The sequence below is a fragment of the Bombus bifarius genome, unplaced genomic scaffold, assembly GCF_011952205.1.
Source record: "Bombus bifarius isolate JDL3187 unplaced genomic scaffold, Bbif_JDL3187 scf7180000007971, whole genome shotgun sequence".
NCBI classification, from domain to species: Eukaryota; Metazoa; Arthropoda; class Insecta; order Hymenoptera; family Apidae; genus Bombus; species Bombus bifarius.
This window is the reverse complement of record NW_022884357.1, coordinates 506,235-523,217: the sequence shown is the minus strand read 5'-3', so window position 1 is coordinate 523,217 and position 16,983 is coordinate 506,235. Positions and strand designations below refer to the sequence as shown.

The 16,983-nt window shown below is 39.4% G+C and overlaps 1 protein-coding gene across 1 annotated transcript in view; it reads right to left on the bottom strand.

Moving 5' to 3' along the window:
* LOC117214931 (neuropeptide SIFamide receptor-like) overlaps window positions 1–12,993 on the bottom strand; it is a 62,858-nt gene extending 49,865 nt beyond the window's left edge. Inside the window, exon 1 of the mRNA XM_033461295.1 lies at window positions 11,643–12,993. Within this exon, the coding sequence (XP_033317186.1) occupies window positions 11,643–12,210 (568 nt within the window). The 5' untranslated portion in view covers window positions 12,211–12,993. The remainder of the gene's footprint in view (window positions 1–11,642) is intronic.
* Between the last annotated feature and the right edge of the window lie 3,990 nt (window positions 12,994–16,983).

Genomic DNA, 16,983 nt, shown 5'->3' with positions numbered 1-16,983 from the left:
GCATTACCGCCAGTTTCATCGGTGAAATCGGGATTATTGCGAGTGTTGCTGCACACAGAGCGCTCGTTCGAACGGTGATATAGCTCTCTGCTGGATCCAGCCAAGGGAAAACTGAACGATACATTCCGTGAAGCGTAATAACGTGTAATTAAGCGTACACGGAGCATGTGACGGTTAGCAACGCCATGACAAAGGCAGACTGAATAGACACGTTCGAACGGCACACGCGTGCTCTCGGCTTGTTCGTATTTCATGCGTACGTATATACATGCATACATAGGTACGTACGTACGTGTGATAGATGTGTACACGGAGCATGTGCGTCGCCAACCTGTTCCAATGCACCCATGACCGTGTCCGTTCGTGTGAGCTGCCACGTATTCCCCTGCGCGGACCGCGATAATATGTGTCAGGGTCGATGATTTATCACAGAATTTTGACTGGGCGGACTATGGTCCGGTGGAAAGCCTTTCTTTTCAATTTGCGAATACTCACGAGCGTGAATGTACTTGATAATTACTCGAAATACTTTTTCTTCGAACGATGCATCAGGCTCGGTATCGCGCTATTTAACGTCGAAACAAAACCAATTAATTACTCGAGTAAGAAAAAGGGTGAAAATAAGAAGCTTGGGAACACAAAAACCGTACGAAACCTTCCTCTGTCTTTAGTTTCGTGGAATCCAATAAACACAGAAACTTTTGTGTAAGATCGCGATGTCCAGCGAACGGTGATTAAAGTCACCGAAATGAAATTGGTTAATCTTTTTCCCCTTTTATTCTTGTTCATCGTTGGGATACAGGCGATGCACCGGAATTATCAGCTTTCAATCAGTTTTTTAAGGGTTGTCGATACGAACGATGTTCATCAGAGTCGAAAGGAGCAAAGTACGGATCGAGTTAATTGGAAATTGCTCGGTTCGTTTGCGAACAACGCGAATGATGCGAACAATGGCCTGGTAATTCGTGTGACGGCTCTTTAAGGCAGCTTTTGTTAAAGAAATGCTGTCACGGACAACGGAGGCCACCCTTTCTAACGAGGCTCTCTGTTCGTTTCGAATATCACGCGAGAAATGCGAAATCAACGAGCGTTTGTTTCGATTTATTTCCATAGAAACTTTTGACATAAAGACCCAGATATCCTTCGCGTCACAAGTCTCTACTACACTTCCGGTTTAACAGCCCAACTTTTAAAAACGTACAACGAATTTGGCAAAGATTCGTATAAACTTCGCGTCGTCGCTCTTTGTATATTTTACCGTAGATCGGATTATGGAGGTTTAAAGAGTTCTTAGAAAAAAGTTTTGAAGTGAAGCGAGAATTGCGATATACAGAAAATAAATGAGAGAAATGCGTAATACGGAAAGAAATACAGCTAGTTCAGAAAAGATACTAATACTATTTGTTCAGACTGATCGATTCTTTCAATTCCATTTGTTCTTAAAAATGGTATCTTGCTAAAGAAATGCCTAAGAGGGTGCTATTATCATAAATCTTCTCACAAAAGAATCAATTACGCGAATAGAAAGATTTGTTCGTTAATTCAAGGCGAACTCCTTGAATTTTCATGAAAGCGTGATAAGATCGTAACACGAGTACTTGACATTCAGATGGTATTTAGTTGTTCCATGAGCGATATTTTAATATATTGCCCTACTTCTGCAAATTTTGCGAAACGACGCTACGTAGATAAGTTGTACCTTTTGGATAACTTATGATATTACTTTTCGAAATATCTGTATCCAGTTAACCTTTGCTTCGTTGTAGTAATGAGAGCAGTTACAACTTCGAACGAAGTTTCGCCAAATATCGCATCGTAAAATGTCAAAAGATTGCTGAAATCAATTGCCCCCTGCGATCTCGTGTTTGAATAAAAAATCACGCAGACGCGTCAACTATTAAAAATCTTAAATACCAACGTCAGCTCCTTGGAAGCAATACACGTAAGTGCAATTAAATGTACGATACAGCGCCAATGATAAACCGCGAATAAGTTAGTTATCCATCGTTCGGAAAAACAAGAAGCGATGTAAATTAAGTAATAAAGAAATATAAGTAGTTATCGATAACAATTTCCCGTGCCATCGGATAATTCCAAACAAATTCCGAATGATGTAAAGTGCAGTAAAATTGTGACAATCGACGTTCTATCATATTGTAAGTAACTGGTGAGTAACTAGTGCGAGGGAAGCACGGGAGAGTGGCATAGTGGAACCGAGCCCCAATTTCCGAAGGAGACTCTGAGAAGTAGCGCAGGTTGGCGGGTGCAGGGACGCGGTCACCTCGGGACGTTCACCCCGTGCAGCCAGCGCACTCGATACATCTACCCCTGTCTGCGTGTGCGGGGGCGTATGTATACATGTTGAACTCGGGTGGCGTCCCGCTATCTACGACCCACGGCTTGCAGTCTGCCGTGCACGACCGCGGCTGTACGAGCTCTCCACCACACGCTCTGTTCTTTCCACCCTTCCTCATTTAGTTATTTTACGCGTCGTGTAATATTAAGATATACATGTGTATGCATATACAGGCTCGTTTTTGAAACATCGTCTTCTTCAAATAAAACATTCATCGTATTTAGTACGTGTCACTAGTTGTAGTTGGAAATAAATAAGAGGCACGATATATTATTTGTGGAAGTTATACACACGTGTAATAAATCACTCTGAACTATTATCTCGGATGGCACGCACGAAAATTTCACATGCATCTTACAAATGGTTCCACGGGCCATAAATTCATAAAGCACTTTCGTAGAACGTGCAAAGTAGAGTTAGAAAGTCGCAGTCTAACAAACTGGTTCCGTGGCACGGAACCATCAATGAAAATTCTAATTTCTTAAATATAAACAGCTAAATACATGCCTTTGTTTCTTGCTACGCAGCAAGAGAGTAGAAATATTATTTCTTTAATTATTTTCACAATAACTAGATAAATTTATTTCCTTTACGGTCGATGCATTTTACTGTTAATCTCAATCTACGTGATTAAAATTTATTCGTATCGCTCGTGCTTGCCCTCTTCTATGTTGCGATTATACATTTTCAAAATTAAAATATCGTGATTTTATACATCTATCGCTCGAGAAACGATCAAAGGCATGTCAATTAATTTTAATTAATCGGTTAAAACTTGAACACCTTATACATATATCCCTATGCAATCCTGTTGCCAGAACACCCATCGCATAATCATTCGCAGCTCCATTTCTCTCGGCTTGTCCGCGTTTAGCCAAATGCACGACCTAATTATCGGTGCATCGATCGTAATGATTAATCTGACTCGTTCTTTTGCTTCTTTTCCTTTCCCTCTTCTCTCCTTCTCGTCGTTTTTGTTCCCCTTTAGCTCCGGAAACGAGCGGAGTTGGGCTCGAAAGAATATTTCTCGAAATGGGAAACATCGTTTGACAGACGAAACAAGGAAGTTCCTCTACTTGTAACAGTTGCTCGAAACAGCCGGTGAATCTTCTATAGTCGAGCAAGATTAATGAAAAATCACAGACAGAAGAAAGACGGGATGATCAAAGACCAAAACCTTTTTTTCTTTCTAATCGTAAATAATCGGAGACTGGATTATCACGGAATATCTTTATATGCTTTGCTTGAAAAATTATATTAGCGGCGTGTAGATTCGAAAACTATGAAGAAATAATAGTCAACTAAAATGTATTCAAATACGAATAGGCAAGATGCCTATGCGTTCGAGCGTTCGTGACAGAATTTTACACCGGGAAAATTACACCGGACGAATTTCCGATTTTTGTGATTTACACGATGGTCATCTAAGGCAAAGTTTAAGAATATCCACAGAAGCACGCGTAATTACCCAAAGGAGGACCGCCCTTCTCTATAGAACTATAAAAACGGCCTTGATCATCGATCAAATCGATTTCCGGGGAAATTTTATCCACTGCATTTTATCAAATCAATTTGTAACTCCGAAAGTGTCGTCACGATGGAGGAACGTTTCCGAAGAACATTTGCAGCTAGCCCTAATGCTTCGATTTCGGCGGATTTTTATTAAAACACTACTCATTTTTGGAATTTCGTTACTCGTTATTGTTAAATCAACAAGTTACGGAGAGAAAAATTTATTACCTTCTTTTATCTTTTCTTTTTCCTTCGTAGGGTGGAAGGTATTATAACGCGTTAAAAGAACGTTCTACCGCGATCCTCTACTATGAACGTTCTAATTTTTTACCTCCTACTACAGCTCCTTTTTTCCGCCTAAATCGGAAAAGTTCATCGTTACCCATTATCAGCGCCGCTAGATCAATTATAGATAGAAATCTCACAGTGGAATGTTTGGATTCTCGATTAGGAAGACGCTATTTAAATACAATCCAGGGTTTACGGATAATCTCGTAGATATCCGACATTTCTATTTGAACTTCCTACCAGTAAGACCGGAAGATAAGCGATAATGGTCCATAAAAGTGACTTTAATTAATAAACAACAGTTTTGCTTTCAATTAGTTTTGCCGTTTCTCGCAAATTCCTTTCCGACCAATCTAAATCAAGATTTAGTTTACAAATACGCTTCAGTGAATGAAAATATCTGTAAAATTTTGTTTACGCGAATTTGATAAATATAAATAGAACATCTTCTGATAGAAAATAATGCAAGTTAATAGGAAAATTAAGATATCTATAAATAAATAGTAGTATTTGGCAATGGTGTGTAAATGAAACGTAGATCGTAAGATGCTAGTACGGAGCCATAACAAAATATAATTATAAATAAACTACGAATAAAAACTAAAACTAGGAAAAATTGATCAAACATACCTAACCTAATTCGTCTTTCTTGAATTCTTCACTTCCTTGGCATTTGACACGAATCTTACATCGTACGTCGTGGTTCAATCGATTATAATTGATTCTAACGAAGATAAATCGTACGTAGGTGATCGCGATTGTCTCACGTTCGTGCAGCTACTTAATTGGGTTGACTCGTTGTTTGATTTTTTGAGGCGTGGACGATTAAGCTATCGAAATAGGATAATACTTGTACTCGAGCATTGCCCTGAATCGAACAAAAGAGAAGGTCATGATCTGGACAAGTGCTACTTCGATAAAACTGGGCTTGAAGCACCACGTATCGATAAGTATACACAAATTTGAAGAGATTCGACGCTCTTCAATATTTATCTATCTATCGATCGATTTTTAACACGAGCGAATCCAAATTTCATGCTCTACGATACTATATGTTAACAAATAATTTTCATACAGTATCTGTCTCCACAGAAATATGTATCGTACAAATCCACGTATTTTTTGTAGAATTGCCTGTTAAATCACGTAATATTCGGCGAAAGGAAGTCGTTGAAATTCCCGATAAAAATTCCCGTCTATTAAAATATTATATACCTAGTTGTTTAAACCGAATATTACTAAAAAATCCAAAGACAAATACCATGTAACGAGTTTAAAATAAAGATATAAAATTGATATGAGTAAAACAACAGAATTACCGATTATTTTATCATTTGTAGAGGCAGAACGTGCGAAGACCAAAGAAAAGGATAGCGTGAGAAGCGATTTTACGAGTTATCCGTCTCGATGGACGGCGTGATCGTTCAGCCTCGAAAACGGCGCGTCCACATTTTCCACGGCTCCGGCTGAATATACGTATGTAGGTATGCAGGTACACAGGCACACTAACGTTCGCTTTGAAATGGAAATTGGCAGCGGTCTCGGGATTCTAGACTAACGACACGGCAAATCGAATTACCTGCGCACAGAATCGATCATCGGAACACGGCGCGGCTGATTTCGCCGTTCGGGACCGCTTAGCCGTGCATTGGCATTCCTGATGCGTCAATGTATGTGTGTTCAGAGTTCAGAGGGTCTTTTGAAGCGAACAGCCACATTAATTGAACCGCTGGTCATAAATTAACGAAAACGTTGCAAAGTTCTTTTTTCCAAAAATGTTCCAATATGTTGCTTTAATTTGCTATTTCCGAGTTGATCGAAAACACATCTCAAATTTCATGTAAATCCGAAAGAATCTTCGTGTCTGTTCTATTTATCGTTCGGCTCTATCGATTCGTGTTTACAGATTTCTCGAAATATCGCTCGAACATCCCCAATATTTCAATTTCTTGCCTCCATCGGCATTTTGGTTCTATGAAACGAAATTTCTGGACCACAATCAGTGTCCTTGGATTGGGATCTTTAGAGATATCCGCGATGAGAGTTCGTCTCCGGTTATGTGTTTGGCAAATACTGTAATGTTGAAGGACGAGAGATATTGAAATACTTTTGAGCCGCATACTCCAAGCAAGATAGCTTCGTAGTATTTTAATAAAACGATGCATGTGAATGACGTTAATCTGTTATAGCATATCGATTTTATTAGGCAGATGCTAAAGTTATGGGCGTTTCTGCGTGGGAAATCTTTATCGATATTATTGACATAATATCGACGAATCAATCGTTTTAATATTAAACAGCAAGATACACGTATTATCTGCGTGTTCAATGATTTTTTTACTTAAAGTAACCATAAATACTCGACAATTGTATCTTATTTTCCGTACCTTACAGTATTTTCCTTGCCAATAACCATTCCGACCAATCGCGGAAATTCGTCACTCAACGAGAACTTGTCCGTTTCACAGACGAGATCCACCGCGTTATTATGCACCGATTATCAGTCAAAGGCAACGGTTGACCGATATCGCTATTAACATAATCATACGCGATTACACCCACCCGTCTCGTTTCCCATTTAACCTCTAATGTTAAGAGCCGCTTTCGAATCACGGTTACAACGTAATTATAACGAGCTCCCGCGGATTTGCATAGTTTTCTAAACCGCCAACCGACCTTTGAAATTGCGTTTCGCGCACCCTTTCGGCAATGCGAGCTTTCGAGACCAGTTACTAGAAGTTCTAGCTACCTTCTTTCGGGTGTTTGAAGAACGTTTCGAAAAACGACTGTTTGCCGACGATCGTGCTGAATTAAACGAGCTCACTTTTATTGCCACTCTTGACTTGAATGATGAAAACTTTGTACGTCTGTTTTTTTATGGGTAGACTGCGGATTTTTATGCAGCTAAAACTCGTAAAAATATTCAAATATTCAAATACACAGGAAATATGTCACATCGTGTAAGATATATGGCAAATTACGTAAAATACATACACACGATACGTACATATAAATGACGGAATATAAATCATATTATTATCTACATTTAATTATTATAATCTGCGTTACAGTAAGTAACAGTAGTTTTTTCAAGATTAGTAAATCGATATCGTTTGTCTAATTTAGAAGCAGAAATAGATTGCTCAACGTCGCAAGATGTAATTGGGGTTTCTTCTAGTCCTCGTATGGTTCTAATTTCTGAAATTTTCGATATCATATTGCAATCGAGAACTTTCTTCAGAATACGATTAAATTTCCTTCTTGTCGGTTTGCTAAAAGAATCGTATATGTGCTTCATGGTTTCGGCGAATTCAATTTCTTACAGCAATCATCTTCGACATTTAGCAATGATATTCGAACAGCTGAATCGACGTCGTTTATGTAAGATATGGAAAACATATGTAATGTGAAAATTATGTATTTGCATAAAAATCCGCAAATTTATAGGATGTTTACGAAGCCTACTTGACAAGTTTAGTTGAGTGGCTCGGAAGAATTATCAGTAATACATATTTGTTTTCGTAAGTCGAACTTACTAACTCTTACCCTAATCTCTTATGTCACGCACACTGAAATCGACAAACATTTTTACTAAATAAACACCATCCGGACCACAGTCCCCGACAATAAATTACAGAGCAAAGATGCAGGAGAAACAGCGCGGACAATTTCCAGCACGAAAATCATCCCGCGGGGACGAAACTTCTTCCTGCCATGGAGCAATCATTTCACAAGGGAGAAAGAGAAAGCTCTTTACCACCACCCACGGCAGAAACACCACCTCGAACACGAGTTCAATTTCGTTATAGTCTCTAAGTTTCTTTTAGGAGAGTAAACAGAGGGATCTAGAAGAATTCACTCATTTCGTGTAGACGATATTCTCGGAAGAAAATGGTACCCTCTGATCAAACGGTGCGGCTTCCTCTACTGGTACTTAATCGATACTTGTCGATCTCGCAATGTCATACAAGTTTTGAAACAATTATTTAACGATTAACAGCTCTGTTTTACTTTTTAATCGAACGTTAAACTCCTATGTAAAATGAGAAGAATTCTACATGAACAAGACTGGCAACAACGATGTTCTACTTTAGATCGTATAAATAAAATCGAGCAAACGGTGTATAAAGCGATCGATGGCTAACCAAGTTTGCGTCTACGATATATTTTCTCGAACGTTTTATCGAATTTAAAGAAAATATTTGTTTAGTCATTTACACTTGTAATTCTTGACATTGGTATCCTAATATCCACATCGTAGATCAGTTTTCACTGGATTTTCAAAATTTAACGTTGCGAATGTCGCGTTCGATCGAAGAAGGGGATAAGGGGAAAAATTGAATAAAGTTTAAAAGTACTTTCGTCTGATAAAAGCTGGAATGAAAATTCTTGGATTAAATCTATGTTCGAGAAGTTAGAAGCGACGTATCGCCTTGAACTCGAACGTCAAGTAAAATCGATGACTGAACTCATTTTGCATTTTACAGCGGGAAGAAAGAACCATATTATTCTATATTGCCCAAGTAAATAACTATGTTTAAAGTTGCATGTTAAATATTGCACCGAAGCTGTTGGTGTGTACTTATATAATGGATAAGGAAATCTGTCATATATTTGTCCGACTAAACGTTTAAATTATTAAATAAGCGCTTAGAAGGATGGTTGTCTAGAAAATTGGGTTCAGTAAATTCAATCGATAGTATATATCTCAATGGATCTCCATTTTTGAATCTTATTTAGTGGATGGTGAATTTATAATTAGATTACAATTATTTGTAGAATAAAGAATGATCGAAAATTGTGAATAATTTCGACATCGCAAAACGACGACAAAAGATGAGTTTACTAGATAAAATCCAGAAATTGTAGTGCAAATAGTTTACACGGTGAACAAGTCGGGTACTCGGTAGGAAACACTTGAATTCCTCGGAGAAAACAAACTGGCGAGGCATGTTGGCCGCGCGAGTGCGTGCTAATGACGTCGTTAGTCGTGCGACAATGCGACACGCTGACAATTGGCTGCTCTGGAGGCTCACGGCCGAATACCGTCTCTATCGCAATTATCGCGACCTTTGCGATTCGAGACCAGATGAACCGATCGTTGTCCCTCGAACGGAACTCTTTTCTGCCATTTACTCGCTGAAAAGCTACTGAACGAAAAACGAATTATTTGATTCGGAAGCAACTAGAATCGCTAAGGAATATAGAAATTTCTTGCTCATACAGAAGTAAAAAAACTATTAATTCCACCTGACGATGGAAAAATACGATCGATCGAACGATGCGAAAGCACGACCGATTCTCTGTCACGTTTTAATCGTTACGATCGAAAAAGCGTGGATATCTCCTGCATAATATTTGTTGGAGGATATTTTCTATTGATAAAAGGTATAATACTCAAACACGAGGAAGCGGAGATAAAGATGACGATAAAACAAACATCTGATGAGGAAGAAATTATCGGTAGCAAATACTTCAATTCGGAATAAGATATAGTCCGCTAAAACGGGAAACGACGATGGTCTTATTAGGTTTCAATAATCTTAAACGCTGCCAGCGACAGCATTACGGCCCTAACGTGGATAATAAAGTGGACACAAGGCAGTAACGGTCCCCGCTCGGTGAAAACAAACGATCGATGCGCAGGATCCCTCGGTGGATCTTGGTAAATCTCGCTGGAACATTTTATCCGCGCGCGTTCCTGCTTCGCATTTGCGACACATACCTTCGAAGACGCGCAGAATCGTAGAGACGACCCCTTTACATCTATGCTCGCCCTTCGATCCGGTTTAAACAACCGTAATTAGATGGACGTTACATCGGATACACGCACGTAACAATCTCTAATTAATCGGACGATCTACCCTCGACGAAATTATATTTACTGCTCGTTATCCCTTCCTTCGAATCGGCATTAACTGACCCGTTTAATTAATCGTCGTTAAATCGATGGAGCACAAATCTACAGAGGAATTAAGCCTTTCTTGGACATAAATTTGGCAATGATCGTGATCCAGCGAGCAAGAAATTGAAAAAATTTGGCTTTCTGCCGCGTTCATACACAAACAGCTCGACAGAGTCCCTATGTTATATTTCCACTATAACGATTTGAATGCAAAATGGTTGAAACGTTTTGAACGCAAATCGAACAAAACGTTGTATTAAATTATTGAATCGTTAAAAGTATATTTCACGCAAAAGTGCGATAAATAGATCGCTGAATCCATCGTCTCCGCGAGCGCAAGCCTGCGAGAGATTAAACTTTCTTTCGAAAATAAACCCGGTGGGGATCAGGATGAAGCGCACGGGAAATTGAAAAGAATTCACGAGCTTTTCTTCGAGCTATGGAAGGGGTAAGTTTCGCCCGATTCCATTATAGAATAATTTATTCGCAGTTACTCGAGATGAAGCTGTCGGCTCTTGTGTGAAATCAGAATCGCGATACGCTCGGTGCATCGAGCGTGAACATGGCCCGCTCGTGAGGATCACGGAGGGATCGATTCCGTACTGGCAAGGGAACCCCGCCGGGCACGCTTCCACCCCCGTGACCCCCACGAGCTCGTTCCAGAGAGTGGAGACCCCTGCAACGACAAATCGACGCCGAACGAATCGCACCTTGCCTCTCCTTTAATCGCCTTCGATCCAATTTTTACGTTTTCTCTCCCACTCGATCTCTCTTCGCTCGATCACGCATGATCAATACTCGAGATCGGTAGCAGAGTTTCTCGTTGTCCATATTAGATTCGTGTGTACGCAATCGTACAAAGAATCGTAAATGTCGTTGATGGTGATTTGTAAGTACCGAATAATGTTTATGGAGAAAATTTTGTGCTATAATAGATAAGAAGTTGCGATTGGTCGATTTTTCGAAATTCGAGTGGTAGCGTCAAGCGGATTAGGAAGAATATTGGTATAGAATCTTTTGCTATCGGAGATCCTAATGGATTAGACGAATAATTTCGAGCGTTTATATTAACGTGGAACCTTAATTATTCGAACCAATCGCGATATACGCTATTCGGATAATCGAATAAATTTACATGTTTTATGAATATTAACAGATTTCGGGTAGGTATGTAAGAACTTTTCTCAGTTTCTATTCTTTTATTTTTATGTTTCTCGTGCGTGACCATCGAATTCTCTATTAATCGATGTTTCGATAATCGATCGCTTCCTCAATCGGTGTTCTAATAACTGAGATTCTTCTGTATATTTCGGATTTCTCAATATTAATAATCCTATGTATAGAACAGATTTTAAACGCCCTTGGAAAGCCAGCGATTTCATTAGTCCAATATAATTAAGCTCTCGCAACTCAAGATCTATACCAAGCAGCCCTTCCCCATAAAATATTTCTTCGCATTCGCGAATCATACTACTTAAACTTTAAATTCTCGATCTAATAATTTTAAAATCTTCTCCTTAAATATAAAGCAACAGAACGACATTGCAATGTAAATGAATATTGTAACATTTTGGTACTCACGGACAAAGATGTTGCTCATCAGAGTAGCAGGCAGGCAGAAGACTATGACGAGGACATCAGCGACCGCGAGATTGACGATGAAGAAATTCGTTACAGTCCGCATCCGCGGTGACCGATACACTACGGCTATGACGAAACTGTTCCCGATCAGACCGACGACAAAGACCAGAACGTAAGCGACACAGTAAACCGCCGACATGGCCATGCTGTGCCTGTACAGCCGATCGGGAATTTGTTCAGCGGTCGAGAGGTTCGCCGTCTTGCTGGCGTTCAAAAGTCCACCCTGCTCCTCCATCGATGTCCTCGGATTGGTCGTGATAGCCTCCGCGATCAAGTTATTGAGATAATCGCCAAGATCGTTCCTCATCTGCAAGAGGGTACCCGTGGTCTGTGGAATGGCCGAAACGGTGGTAGGCGGGACGTTTCCATTGTTACTTCTACGACGCGTATCAACGTCAAACTCCTCGGAGTCCGGCAGACGTAGCGATGCCATCTCCAAGAGAGGAGACGGTGGTTGCAGCATGGGTAACTTGATCGTGAACCGTTGAGTCGACGTTGTTTCGACCATCGGCCGAGTTTCGTTCTCTCGATACCGTGCTCGTTATATTTCTCTTGATATTCTGCACCGCCGACGTCGCGTCGCGGTGTCGACGACCTCGGCTCGCCCGAGTTCCGCCTTCACCCTCGATTACGTACACTCCGTTCACCTGATCGATCCGTGTATCTGGATCTGCGCTTCCCTTTCCCCTGAATCGTCCTCTTTCAATCGATTTTTACGATACCCTGGTTGGTATTTCCTTACGTTCGACTTATCCGTTCGAAGAATATCGATGCTATGCGACACTCGATCATCGAGACGTCGTTGGATAGGAGACTCGCAGACTGTTCCAAGAGATTCACTGGAACCGGACGGATGTCATAACCGAAGAAAACGCGCGGAGACGATGAATCGCGAGTATTTAAAAATATTTTGGTGGAAGAAGTAAGAGACGGTCAACTAGCACGTGTACGAGAGCCTATCGAGCTTCGTTGCATCCCCTCGCGGAAAGACTGTGCGATATCGAACGCGGCGGGAGATGTTTGTTTCTTAACTTGTTCAATGAAAACTTTGTTCTGGTAGTTGATCGATAGCCTCTGATTAGGAACGAAAGGTGAGATAAGAGAAAGATGGATGGAGGGAGAAGTTTTTACGGAGGAGATAAAGGTGGAATATCAAATGGAACGGGACACGAGATATTCGAACGTGTGTAGCGTGATCCACGGAAAGGTGTCCCGGCCGAATGCTGAGCGACTAATGAGCTTGCTTTAGAAGACGACTGTGAACTGCCGCGAGATGCACCCGTAGCGGCGAGCTGTCTAGCGACGCGCCGTCACTGCGCAAGCGTTACCATCCACCGGCACATGCACCCGCATGCGAGCTACGCCACGATCATCGTAGTGGCGTACAGCTCGAGACCGGGAAGTAGCAAGATTCGAAGGCAATTCTACGCAAAGAGCGAAGATAAGAAACAGAATTAAAGGATCTCATCTATGAATGGATCTATCGTGATCAGAAATGGACAAATTCTATAGGTTCGATAGTATGACGATTTAAAAATGATAATTAAAAAAGATGTACGAAAGTAAGAAATAAATATAAAAATCAAAGAGCCAAACCGATCCTCTAATTGCTTCGAGCAATTTATAATTTTACAGAACTATGAAATACAAAGGATTTTTTGGTTCAGTTACAACGATAATAGGATTACTGATAAATAAAATATTTGAAAATCTGTTTTAGAATACGATGTGCCATGCTCTAATACAACATGTTTTATTTCACACGCGCTTTCATATATTCTACCCCTACACGCGTTCCTTCAACTTCGGAGAAATCGCAGCCATTTAGCCACGCTGACGCCACGATGTATACTCTGTAAAACTTTGCTTTACAAACACGACAGTCGTACGAGAGTCGAAAGTTCCTTCACTTCCTCCACACACTTTCCATTACGACTTTTCATTTCTATGTTCGCGATATTGGTTACGACCGTGTTATTTAAACTACCAGCCTTCAACGAATTTATCCAATAAGTATTGCCTTCTCCTCCTTTTTATCGGTATGCAGTGGCAATGATACTTCGCGTCACCCTAATAACGAAAAACATCTATAGGGAGAGCGAAGAAAACAAACAAACTGGATTAGAAATGACCAAACCTTTTGCGATTGTCAAACGTTTTCCTCGTGAGCGCCTACGATGAACTTGTATAACTCGGTTTCGAAGAAGCAACTTCTTCAGAGTTTCCGACACGACGATAAAAGATTTCGTTCAGACGAAGACTTGGTTCTAATAATAGACACACTGTTGTCCGAAATACTTTCAGCACTGATAATGGAACATAAATTTCGTTTTTCTAGTAGGAGAAAGTAATCAAACAACGAACATTTCTACGAAATTATGTAATTCCTGAGACTCAAACTGTAGCGGAGATTTATAAAAAAAATTTCACGCATTTTCATAGAAATATTGGTAGGAATAATAGCATTAGAAATTTCTTCTCGATATTTAATTTGGATCCATGGAGTTTGCCATCGTTTATGCTATTCGTGCTTCAAAACATATTTCTCTCTGTTAAAATCGATTTCCTGCAAGAAGAGAATACAAAGGAAGAATGGCGTGTCCATTTAACGTCTCAACGCTCAAAGCATAATTTTCCGCGTCTAACCGTTCGAAATCTTCTAGCCACAAAGAGAGTTATAATGAACTTCACGCTGTTGCAAATCCCTGAAAATCGTCGTAAGATTTTCCTTATCGTTAACATTGTCACTAAAAACCAATAATTCTTCTCGCTTAATTTTTCCGCGATTAACTTTCATTATGAGATATTCGCTATTCTTGTAAAAAAAAAAGGAACTATCGTCGTCAAACCATTCGATATCGCGAACAATGCTTCCTCTTCGTTAAAAATTACGATAGCGTATCATCAAAAGCATATCATCTTTTTCTAACTCCTATAACTCATTTTGGACATATTTATTTCCAACTACCATCCAACTACCTTTTCATAGTTTCGTAAAATTTCGTTCGTCGTGTTATGTTAAAATACAGTAAATCCTATGCCAAAGATCTCGCCTAAATTCCAATAACCTTGTTTCGCGTAAATTTGAATGACTAATCTCGCTATTTCCTTCTATTTTTTGTCAGTGTCTCGAGCATAGTGTAACCTAAACCTATTGTCAAAGATAATGATTAGATGTAGAGAGAGTATGGAAGAAGTATTGTCTTTTCCAATTGTTCATGATAGATTTATTCCTCTGTCGGAGGACTCGAAGGTCCTGCTCTGCGTGAATTGCAATGCGATTCTCTGATTTGAATTCAAGCAAGTATTGTACATGTGCAATATGGCGACCGCTTAAAATCGAAACGACGCGACGTTCAAACATTGAATTACCAAACTTTTAAATATAAAACTTCCTACTCACTGTATGAAATAACTGGAGAATATAAGCACCTCGTAAGTCTGCAGAAAGATCTTTTAGATTTTGATAATATTGATTAAAACACTGAAAAAATTGCACAAAAATCAAACACGAAACCACACGTTACACGCACCACACTTCGAATCGTTAAAACTACTGTGCGCGCGCATCACGCTTCAAATTGCTCAACTGCGATAGGTGCGCATTATCGACCGGAGTATCGATCGCAGAGACGTACCGCATCGATTCCTAAAATCATAAAAAAAAAAGCAGTACCGCGAAAGTAGTGTCGTGTCGTAAACATGGCTTCTTTTCTGTTGATTTTACTGCTCCGAACAATCGAATTGTCTGTCTTTTAAACAGCTACATATTACTTATCTGAAACAATTTGCTGATTTAATGCAGAAAATATTGGTTAGTTTACAGCGGTTTACGGTGGATTCGTGTTTTCAAGACTGGTTTTGACAAATGAAATATCTAAAAACCGTAACGTATGCTTTCATAAGAACCCATATATTTGTCCCAATCTGTGTATAAGAACACGCATTCGCCGTAACCGTAGTTTAATTGTGGAAACGTGTTAGTGAATCGGTGGTTTAAAAAAAGTACTCGTTAAAATTTGTACGCGCATAATCAGGTTAACCAACAAGTCGAACGATGCGTAGCGTATATATTCGCTCGAATAATTGATCATCGAGCAAATTGCGTACGCAGGAAGAATCCCCAACATTGGAGGATGTCAATAACAGCCAAAATACAGAGCAACGGTCGATCACAACAGAACATTTTAAAGGGCACAAATTATATCGATGTTTATTTACATGTATCTGTGGCGTAACTGGTGAGTTTGAAAATGTAATTTTCTTAGTTGTCCATACTTGAGCTGTTCAGAAATCACATCGATTAGTACCGAATCCCATCTAAAAATTGAAAAGTACAGAAAAGTGATGCGTTTAGATTAAACTTTATTATTATGTATCTCATTTTCTTCCTATAAATAAACCTATGGAAGTACGTAATTTGTTTCTTCCAATATGAACGTTAATCACGTACCTACGTAATAAAGTTCTAAAAATGTACTTTTCATAATTGTATCACTTTTCTAGCTATAAAAATCTACAAAAGTTTGGATTATAAAATTTCTTCTCTTCTTTCTTGTAAAACTGATTTTCCGAAAAATAATTTGATAAATTAGGTACATGGCATAATATGTAGTTAAAAATTTCAAAAACAGAATACTTTTTTCTTAAAAGCGTAGAAAATTTCTCCAAACATTCACTATATTCGAGACCAACATGATCGCTTCTTAAGAACAGTTTAAAAACGAGGCTTTATACAATATATGTATTTATGTATTCGCCGTTGGCCTTCTGACGCTCCCAAAAGATGAAACGTTGCCGAAGAAGTGGCGAGTGATGTCGCATTCCGATTCTTAAACATCTTCGACTTTTGTCGAACTTCCGGCGAGTTCGTAATTCGTTTTGTAGGGTTCGTTGCGGAGAGCTAACTCATTTTATTTCAGTCGCAAGCTCTCAAAGATCTCACTACAGTTCGACTGCCGATGTCCGTGAAATATTTTGACTTCCTGTCATTTTTCCGTGAAGCTACGTTATTTCCGGCTGAAACGCTATCTTATTCTTAGTTTCATTCTTCTTCGTGTTTCATTCCCAACAAATTATTATTATTTATAACGAAATTATACTCAGATTTAAAGATTTATAATTGTTACGACCGTTCGCGGAGAGACGCGGTCGCTAGGAAAACGCGTCAGCGAAAGGCGTAAATTCTCGCTACGATTATGTTAATCGACGCCGCAAAATAGACGTTTCCCTGTTTCGGTTAAGATAACAGAGGTGATTTAATGAATGTAACACTGTATTA